The following is a 10,722-nucleotide window of genomic DNA, read 5'->3' on the forward strand; positions in this document are numbered from 1 at the left end:
TCATGCTTGAGACTTACTATTATATCAGCATGCCGTACAGAGGTGAGACTGATCCAGCGCTGGAAATAACAGAAGGTGTGTGGGCTTGCTGCCTTACACACGGGGGTCTGAGAGGAATGGCCAGCTAAAAAACATCAGTCCAATAACTCAAAGTTCAAAACACAGAGCAAACTGATTTCTCTCCTATCTTTCTGCTGCTTTCTGATCATAAGAAAATCCTCACCTGAACACTGGAGCTGTAACATCCCTACACACAAACCTACACAGCTCCCCGTTTGCCTGACAGTGAGAGGATGTTGAATTATAGCCATCACCCAGCACAGCGTCTCTCCCTCACACACACACACACAGTCAGAGCAAACTCTGGCTGTATGCAGCCTGTCACTGGGCTGGATGAAGAAACAACACTGACAATGTAAGGAGTGGGATATGCTTATATAGAGAGACTCACCTATGGCTGATACACAAATGCCTTCAGTATGCTGCCATTTGGATTCGCCAGACTCTGTTCTCATATTTGTTTTAACCCCACCGCCCCCTCACAAAAGAAAAACAAAAAAAAGAAAGAAGGAAAACAGGGAGTTGTCATCAATGAGTCCTCTGCAGTTGTATGATTCATTGAGATTTTCTCAGGGGTAAAACAGACAGCTGATATCTGAATCTGTTGCTCCCCACCACCAACACCAACACATCTTCCTCCTTTCCTCCAGTACAGAGCTTTCTGTCGCTCTGACTTGTTCTCTTTCTCTTGTTGGGAAAGAAAAAAAAAGTTCTAACTTTGACCCATATCACAGAGGATGTGACACTGCGCCGCATGCTCGTCATCCTATAGATAAACAGCGCCGAGCCAGGCCAGGTCTGGAAATGGACTAGCAGCTGCTGGTAGAAATACAGTAATCATACCCGTGTCAGAAGTGTGTTGTTTTAGGGCTGTGGAGGACTGTAAGCACGCTGGTGTCAGTGGTGTGTGTTTCTGTGTGTGTCGGTGTGCGCGCGTTTGTCCCTGATCTCAGACATCAGACAAATGCGCGCATGCAACCACGCACAAACACACATTTGAAATCCCAGTTGAGGGTTAGTACACTTGAGAGCAGGGCAATGGCTTACTTCCCTTTCTCTCTCCCTCTCTTTCTTTCTCTCTGCCTCGCAAACCTGTAGAAATCTAAGAAGTGAATGAAATTTTATGCTTATTATCACCACAGCCTTTTCCACTACTAGTTTTCCGTGGACTTATGCATGCAATCGTACCCTAAGTAAATGGACAAGCGAGCGAGGTTTTTTTTTTGTTTTTTTTTGCTGTTATGAAGATTTGGGCCTGGAAAGGAGCCAGTGTGTTTCTTCCACAAACTTTTGTTGTCTGTGTCTTTTTCATTTTCCCCATAGGCTAGTTCTGTGTTGTTTTATGTACGTGTCCCTTGTTGTTTCTTCCATGTGGTTTCTTTGTCTTTCAGCCTCTTATCTCTTTGTTTCTTCCCTTGCTCTCCTTCTATTTTCTCTCCCATTCTCTCCCTCGACTTCCTGCTATCTCTCCCCCCCTCACTCACACCCTCACTCAATCTCTTTCTCTCTCTCTTCCCCCCCCTTCCCCTCGCACTCACTCTCATTCCCTATCTTCCCCCCCACACCTCCTCCACTCCCCTTTCTCTCTATCTTTCTCATTCTCGCAGCACTCCCAGCTGCTGATGATTGATCAAGGTTTTCAAGGTTTGCCCTTTCCTGTTATTTAGTAGGAAATGTTTATGCACGGTCCTCAGTCTTACAGTCACAACTGGCATGTGTCCACGCAGTGTTTGTCGCACTCGCCCTCACCTACACACACGCACGCACATCTCAGATCCACTTTTTATTTATTTATTTTTCATTTGTCACACACACACGAACACACACACGCACTCACACACACACACACATGTGTTTACTAGTAACAAAAAGAAAAAAAAAAGGTAAGATAAGCACTGGAATAACAGAATACCTGTCTAATTATCAGGATCATCTTTAGTGAAGACTACTTAAGCACACAACCTGTACTCAGCCCGCAGGTACTCTGCCGCACTGTTTCTCAACACAGCCTGAAAGAAATCTGGAAGTTCAATAGTTAATGTCTTCCCTTGCTGTTTTTCCTTTTCCTCACTCTCTCCGTCTCTCTATCTCCTTTCCTCTCTCCATTCCCTTTGCTCTCACCCTCCCCTCCCCACCCCACCACCCACACCCTCCTCCACCTCCTCCTCTCCTCCTTCATTCTGTTCTGCACCCCCCCCCCAACACCCCCACCCACCCCTTCTCTTTTCTCTTGCTGATGGACTCTTCTTTTTTATTTTCACACTCCACCATCCCCCCTTTTTTTCTTCTCTCTTTTTCTCTCTCCTTTCCTCCAGCACACCCCCCCCCCCCCGCACTCTTTTCTTTCACTGCGTTTTCTTTCAACCCTCCCTCTATCTCTCTTCCCATCCCCACCCCCTCTCCACCACTCCCCCTCCCCTCTTTCTTTTTCTCTCTTTTATTCTTTCTCTTTCTTTTGCCACATCCTTTCTTATGCCCCTGCCTCCAACCCCCCACCACCCCCACCACCCCCAGTTCTCCTTTCCCTTCTTCCTCCTTTTTTTTGCTGCATTCTCTCCTTCCCTCCCCCACCCCAGCTCTCTTTCCTCTCTCCCTTTTTCTTTCTGTCTCTTTCACCCCCCCCCCCCCAACACCAACACCACCACCACCACTCCCTCCCTGTTCTTCCTCTCCCAGCTTCACTCCCCCTCCCTCTGCTTCTTTCTTCCTTATTCTTTCTCCCCCACGTCTGTCTCCCTCCCTCCCTCTCTCCTTAATGTTTTTTTCTCTCCTTTTCTTTCTCCTTCTCTTTTCTTTTGTCACTCTTTTTTTTTGTTTCTGAATTTCTCAGACAGTATACTTCAGGCTGTCTCAATAGTTAATTAGTTTGAATCTAGAAACAACGGCAGCAAACTACACATTCTCTGGAAAGTTGCAAATTTGAACATTTCTCAGACATTATCTGTCTGACTGTTTTGCCACTGACAGACACACCTCCACCCATAGTGTCTCTTGAGTGGTTTGTGTGTTGCTGTGAAAGTGTGCACATGCCTCTATCTGTGCACGCTTACACACGCGCGCATCTATAAACATGTCTCTGTGTGTGTTTTTCCACGTATATCTGTGTGCATGCACAGAGAGGAACTGCTGATTAGATTTTATAATTGTTTGTGCGCTTGAGCACATACTCATAAAAAAAAAAAAGAAAGAAGGAAATGCAAAGTATGAAGTGTGATCAAGAAACGATAGAGCCCGTGTCTCTGGGTGCCTTAAACAGAAATGTGTGTTGAAGGGTCATGCTGAATTGTACGTAGTGAGAAAGGGAGATAAGATGTGTGTGTGTGTTTGTAAGAGAAAAGAGGAGAGAAAGAGAAGTGAGATGGGAAGGAGAGGGTGGGAGGAAGAGAAAGAAATGGGGTGATGCTGTGTGTGTTGTGTGCATGTGTGTGTGGGGGGGGGGGGGGTGGAGGGCTGTTGGAAGTGAGGGGGGGCAGGCACAGTCAGTTCTGATAACAGCAACAGTAGGAGGAGGATGAGCCGTGGGACCGCCCCACTCTCCCACAGATATAAATAGGAGGTGGATTTTTTTACTCCACTCATTTCTCCTGAAGGATGAGATCCCTGAAACACCTTAAACATCACTCAAGGAACAATGTGGTGAGTTTGTAACCAAAAGATAGGGGAAGATTTTAGAGGGGAGAGGGGTGGCGGGGGGGAGGAGGAGGTGGCGATTACTTGTTTTGCAGTTTGTTAGTGAGCTGTTTGCACTCTTGTCTGTCTTTGTGTGTTTTGAGGGGAAGCAAGATTACTTTTCCCCCTCCACATTCACATGAGTGCTGCAGTAGGAACATCCTTCTTTTTTAAAAAAAAATATCATAATAATAGTTGTGTTTCTATCTCTGTGCTGCACGCTTCTGCTTCTGCTCTGTTTGTCCTTAGGTGTCTTTCAGTTGCAACTTTAAATGTGAAAGTACGGACTCTTGCAATTATTACCCTACCTTCTCTGTCTACTTGTCATTTGTCTTTTTCTCTTTCATTTTGTCAGCCTTTCATTTTGCTGTGCTTTTTCTTCTCTCTACAGCTCTCCCCCCCCCCCCCCCCCCCCCGCTCCTCCTCCTCCTTCCCCTCTTTCTCTCTCACTCACTCACTCTGTCTTTCTGTCTTTCTCCGGCTCCCCCCTCGCACACACCCCCTCCCTATCCTTTTCCTTTCTCTCTTCCCTCCTCTCACATGCTCACTCAATCTCTCGTTACCCTTCCCTCCCCTCCCTCCCCTCCCCTCTTTCTTTATCTTTCAGCCCCTCCATCTCATTTCTCTCTCTGTCTCCCTCCCTCCACTCCTCCCCCGCCCACAGCTCTTTCGCCTTCTCTTCAAACCTCCCTCCCTCTTTTCTCTCTCTCTTTCACACACACACACACACACACACACACACACACACACACACACACACACACACACACACACGCGCACGCTTTCAAATACACACCCAGTCTCTTTCCTTTTCTTTCTCACAAACACACAGTCTGTCTCTGTCTGACTACTTTAAAAGCAGTAATTATAAATGACGTGGTTATCAGGGCATCCAGGTCTACTCCCCTCTCCCAACACACACTCACTCACACATACACCTTTATTCCTGCTCTCTATCTCCTCTTCCTTTCTCCATCCACTCTTTTCTTTTCTCTCAGTATTGTGTCAGGAAAGGAAGCAGCTCTTATTTATATGGCAGTGTGAAGGCTAGAGTGCTGTCTGCAAAGAAACCAGGGGTCAGCTTCTCACTATACATTTTCCTACTCGTCGGAGCCATGCTGAGAAATAACCTGAAACTAGTGGCATGCAATACCCGCTTCTCTTTTACCACAGAGGGCCAATTCTGGTCATACCACAATTTCTTCCCCATAGTTTCACTGTTCTGCTTTTACAGGCGGCAGGATAAACATGCGCGTCTGGGTCTGAAACACATCCGAACCATACAATTAAGTTAGCGAATCTTATGCATTGGTCTGGAATACAGAATGAGCTCTAAGCTCAATCGAATGTCTGTTATGGATATGAGACTGCCTGCCGGCATATATCATCTTGTTAAAGAAGCCCAGTGTGGCAGGCATTATAAAGTTGGCTACGGCGGGATCTCTTGGTATAGAGTTGAGATACTTTTCACCTTTATGAATGGCAGAGATAGCTCCAGTGATGAGCTAACTTTGGTCAGCAAGGCTGTCCCAGGACCCCACAGGAAGTGCTGAGGCCAGTCCACGGAAGTCAACATCCTGGCTGGACCTGCATCCCTTGTTGTGTTCTTTGTTATTCTAAAGCCTGTCAAGGAAGGAAGCCGGGTGCTAACACAGATCTGTCTTATCTCCTCAATCTAATGTTCTCTGGATTCAGAGCAAAGACACAAGGCGTAGTCCGAACGCAGCTTTCACGGAGTAGCACTGAATCCTTCTCTTAATACTCTCCCCTAATTCCCAGCTAAGGAAGACTCTATAGCTGCTGGGGTCAGTCTGACATGCTGAACCTTAAAGGCTAAATTGTATGGTTGCGTTACCTTTGACCTGATAGATTGCAAATGAGGAAGCGAGAATATGCGAGGAGAAATTGTGCAACAGGTTTTGAAACAACGGAATAATAGAAAGCACACAGAGACACAGATGCAGTTTTGCCTCTAGTTCATTTTGACTTATGGTGTATGTCTGTGTGTGTGTTTTCTTCCAGGAGGAGGAGAGTGGCCGCTTGGTGCGGACATACCCAAAGATGACTGAGGGCCAAGTAGATGTGGGCACACAGACGGAGCCTGTGGTCGTGCTATCTCTGGCTCAGGCTGCCGTTCTTGGCCTCATCTCCCAGAATGAAATATTTGGGGCGACTATTGCTCCTAATGGCTTTTACACAGGGGAACCCAGAGAATGCCCCCCTCCACCACCAGAGTCAGTGGAGTATGAGTATGCTGACCAGCTGATAGGGGCCAATGGGGACTACCTGGCTGAGCCTGCTGGGGAGCTAGAGCCGCAGCCCCACTGCAGTGAGAGAAGACGGCCCGGGCCCCGTGGGAGAACCAAAAGGCCCAGGATTGATGGGGAATTAGAGGGTCATCCGCACAATGTACCCAGTCCACAGCCTCAGGTTAAAGGTGAAAGACTTGACTCTGATACCCCTCCTTCGTGTATTCACATGAACAGCAGGGGTAGTCCTGGCAAGTCAGATGATCCAGTCATCCAGCAAGGTACTCTGAAAGAGGAGCAAGCCTGTGGAAACTGTCCTTCATGTGTGAGAGACACATCCAGGCCACAAACAGATGGACAGCCAGAGGCTGAACAAGATGAAAGCTCTGGTAGGGAAAGAGTGAGGAAGGAAGAAGAGTTAGTAGTAGAGGAAGAAGAAGAAGAGGAGGAGGCACTGAACCTTAAGACCACCGGAGAAACAAGCAGTCCTGTGCAGAATCGTTATTATGATTCCAGTGAGGTGGCCTATGAGTCTCCAGATATGGCAATGCCAACAGAGTATGAGGAGAACAACCAAGCCATGCTGTGGTCAGACCCAGAGGGTCTCGCAAGACGAATGCAGATTGACCGACTGGACATCAACGTGCAGATCGATGAGTCTTACTGCGTAGACGTAGGCGAGGGCTTGAAGCGCTGGAAGTGCCGCATGTGCGAGAAGTCATACACATCCAAATACAACCTGGTAACACATATCTTGGGCCACAATGGAATTAAGCCTCATGAATGTATACACTGCGGAAAGCTTTTCAAGCAGCCAAGTCACCTCCAGACTCACCTGCTCACGCACCAGGGAACTCGACCGCACAAGTGTACCGTCTGTGAGAAGGCCTTCACGCAGACGAGCCACCTGAAGAGGCACATGCTGCAACATTCAGACGTGAAACCCTACAGCTGTCGTTTCTGTGGCCGTGGCTTTGCCTACCCCAGTGAACTGAGGACCCACGAGAACAAACACGAGAACGGCCAGTGCCATGTCTGCACTCAGTGCGGCCTCGAGTTTCCAACCTATGCGCACCTGAAGCGTCACCTGACCAGCCATCAGGGACCCACGACGTACCAGTGCACAGAGTGCAACAAGTCCTTCGCCTACCGCAGCCAGCTGCAGAACCACTTGATGAAGCACCAGAACGTGCGGCCTTACGTTTGCCCCGAGTGCGGCATGGAGTTCGTCCAGATCCACCACCTCCGACAGCACGCTCTCACTCACAAGGTACTGGCAGCGCACGCCCTCCCACTTAAGGTACTGAAACCCAATGATGTGCCTTTGTCTACCAGTTGATGTGTTCAAAATACACTCAGGAGTATGCTAGCTTCATGCAGCAACACATCACTATTTAAAAGCAGAAAAATGTGATTATCAACATGAGCACAAAAGAGATTTATGGGTTAAAAGGGAAGTATTTTGGACTCTTTCAATAAGAGTCTGCAGTATGAATTCTCATGGAAAAAAACAGGGTATATGGCATCACATCCTTTTCTCCAAAACCAGTTGCTTTGTAAACATAGCCTTCAAAGACCTTGAGTTTTTGTATGCGTCTCAACCCCCCACTAGCATGTGTTTTGTGTCGTGTGTCATTCGCAAAGCTACTTCCCTTTGTGTCAGATGAATCACTCTAGTCTTTCTCTCCATTTCATTGTATAGTCTACTTTAGACTAAATTTTTTTTAAAAAAAAGCCCTTCTATTCATAAAACACGCTTTGTTGAATATTAAAATAAAAGTCAAAAACATGGTAAAAAACTTTTAGTTTATTCTTCCCATTGCCAGGGTTTTTCATCTTTGTCACTCAACAAGTGGGGGTGGGGAGAAATATAATCTACACGAGTAGGATCAAAAAGCCAGAATACAAATGCTCGATTGCAGCAAACAGGCACACATGTGAGCGCCTTGTGATTTTTTTTTCCTCTCTGTGACTCATTATTTATTTTCCACCCGACCATATATTTAAGCCAAATTAATTAAAAGGACGCAAACACTTTTTTTGTGTCCCCAGGGCATGAAAGAATTCAAGTGTGATGTCTGTGCCAGAGAATTCACCCTGTCTGCCAACCTGAAGAGACACATGTTGATCCACGCCAGCGTGAGGCCCTTCCAGTGCCATGTCTGCTTCAAGACCTTTGTCCAGAAGCAGACCCTGAAAACGCATATGATTGTCCACCTGCCGGTGAAGCCTTTCAAATGCAAGGTGGGGGAAGCAAGTGGCACCTTTCGCAAAATCACCTGGATCTCGCTGGGATGAAGCACGGAGCGATACTCACTTTTGTACTCGTGTCTTTCAGGTATGCGGGAAGTCGTTTAACAGAATGTACAACCTCCTCGGCCACATGCATCTCCACGCTGGCAGCAAGCCCTTCAAGTGCCCTTACTGCACCAGCAAGTTCAACCTGAAGGGCAACCTGAGTCGACACATGAAAGTCAAACACGGCATCATGGACACCACGATAGATGGACACGGTGAGTGGCTTGGTGACTTTAATTAAACTCTGAATTAAAACAGATGCTATTTGAATTTGTTGATGGGTGATGTGTGGCAAATTTCCCAGTGGGACTGTTTGGGGTGAGCTTCATGTCGCATTATTGTCACTCAGTCTGTCCCTAATGCACTTTGACTCAGCATGTACTATAATCTATTATTCGAGCATTTTGATGTTTCTGTCACTCTCTCCTCGTGTGCTCAGTAAATATAGCAGTGCCTGGATTAGACATGCCTGTCTCTATCAGTAGAGACTGATACCGAGGAGGGGCAATCTACAGGCTGTCCTAAATGTGGCCATATGTCTTTAGGAAGAGCTCCGCGTGTGTGTGTATGTGGTGAAACTAGAATTATATTTGTATCCTCCTTTGTCCCTTCTTCAGAGCCCCCCCAAGAGACAGAAGGCCAGGAGGACTACGAAGAGGAGAGCTTTGAATTCAGTGAGCGAGAAAACCGGGCCAACAACACCAACACACCTGACATCTCTAAACTCTCTCAAATGGAGTATTACAGCACCTTCGGAAAGGGCGCCGGACGCTTCAACACTGCGTGAATTATTAAAAATGACCCAAATTTGAATATAGGTGTGACCTAATGAAAATAGGATTGCTTTTTGTTTTGTTTTGTTTTGTTTTTTTGCTGTTAAAGGCAAAGTGCTTGGGCTCCTCTTCAAGGACGTGAAGAAGCCTAGCAAAGCTGCACATCAGTATGCACTGGAATCTAAAAAAATATATACTTTTTTAATCTAATTACATATTTTTCATCTCTAAAACATTTAAAAATAATTACAGATAAATATATTTGAAGGAAATGGACAGCCTAAAATAGGAGCAAAGGATTTAAAAAATATATATATATCTACACACATTTGTATATGTTGTGAGTTGTTTAACAACAGTTAAACATCATCTGAGCCCAATTTGAAAAGCACAAGCTTAGCTACAGGCATAGGTGCATATGTTGATGTCTCACTGCACATCCTCATTCAGACAATCCCGGTCCCCCTCTCTGTGGTCAGCTCATGGGTTAAAGAAGGAAACAGGTGTTGCTGTTCATTTCACTTGCCAAAGCTAATAAAGTTGCAGAACTTAATGATTCACTTTGATTTAAACTGTGACAAACTGCAAAACAACTGAAAATGCCACTGGATTTGCAATCTGTGTTTTATTGTATATTATTGTACAGAATGTATCAGCCCTCTAGTACGCTGGCTGGTACTGCAATCAGTGCGTTGCACTGAGGACCACTGTGTCTACTTTTTACATTACTGCATTAACAAGCGTCACCCTGTATTGATCTCTAGTCTATGAATGTAACTGTTTATGTGGAATGTTTTAAGATGCTAATAAAAACGTGAAGAAAAACACTTTTTAAAAAAAATGGTTGGATCCCTTTTACCAAAGAATTAGATCAAAATCTCAGAGCTACTGGTGCCATTGGATTCCTTTCCTTGCTGCTGTGTTGAGCTGGGACATTGAATTTCTAGGGGTCCAATCACAGACCTCCAGAAATTACATTCAGGTTTCCCTCCCACCCATCTGTAGATCTTTTCAAAAGATTACCACAGGGAACAGACTGTGGTGCAGCATCTCTTTCAGCAAAACCTCACCTTTTTCCCTGATCCAAGCCTTCACAGGACTGCAGCATTTTTCAAAAGCAAGCCCCACATTTGTATTGCAGTTGTGTGGTTTTTTTTGTTTTTTGTTTTTTAAATGGATGAATCTCAACAAGAATTGTCCTCCCAAAAAACTCGGACAGAAATATTAAGTGCCCTAGTGTGTCTGCACGAGCATGCCATCCATCATGCTGTACACTGGTCTCGAGTGATGAACGACAACCTCCCAACATGTGACAGGGCCACGGACCTTGTGCAAAATGATTTGGAAATGCTCAATATATTCAGTTTCTCCAGTGTTTAGCTTTTCAAACTTGTAACCTGCGAATAAGGTATCCATTTGCAATGTTGATATAGTGCATTTAAAAGAAGAAGAAAGCTCATTTTTGAGTTTTTCAGCTGCTGTGTTCACTCCATCACTTTTTTTGTGATGACACAAGTAAGACGCTCATCTTAAATGGCTTTCTGTATTAGACATTAGTGTGGAGATAATGTTGATAGAGTTGTATGTACAATGTTGTGTACCAGGCAATACTGTAAGATAATAAATTTATTTACCTTTAAAGTGGCAGAGCTCTCGTTTGTACAGACGCAAAA

At 45.6% G+C, this 10,722-nt stretch overlaps 1 protein-coding gene across 2 annotated transcripts; it reads left to right on the forward strand.

The window, feature by feature from the left end:
- Positions 1–3,651: 3,651 nt before the first annotated feature.
- znf710a (zinc finger protein 710a) lies at positions 3,652–10,684 on the forward strand. Of its 2 annotated transcripts, none has more exons than XM_085461785.1 (5): positions 3,652–3,696; positions 5,752–7,278; positions 8,031–8,222; positions 8,317–8,491; positions 8,894–10,684. In XM_085461785.1, exons 1-5 carry the CDS (start codon positions 3,652–3,654, stop codon positions 9,061–9,063), a joined length of 2,109 nt encoding a protein of 702 aa, XP_085317911.1. In that variant the 3' UTR covers positions 9,064–10,684. The 2 variants fall into 2 exon arrangements, with proteins under 2 accessions (XP_085317911.1, XP_085317912.1); XM_085461786.1 differs by having other exon boundaries at positions 5,752–7,248.
- Positions 10,685–10,722: the final 38 nt, after the last annotated feature.

The sequence above is a fragment of the Copadichromis virginalis genome, linkage group LG7 (genome assembly GCF_057382275.1).
Source record: "Copadichromis virginalis isolate Kocher_CV1m ecotype Utaka linkage group LG7, C_Virginalis_male_GT1.1, whole genome shotgun sequence".
Taxonomy (NCBI): Eukaryota; Metazoa; Chordata; class Actinopteri; order Cichliformes; family Cichlidae; genus Copadichromis; species Copadichromis virginalis.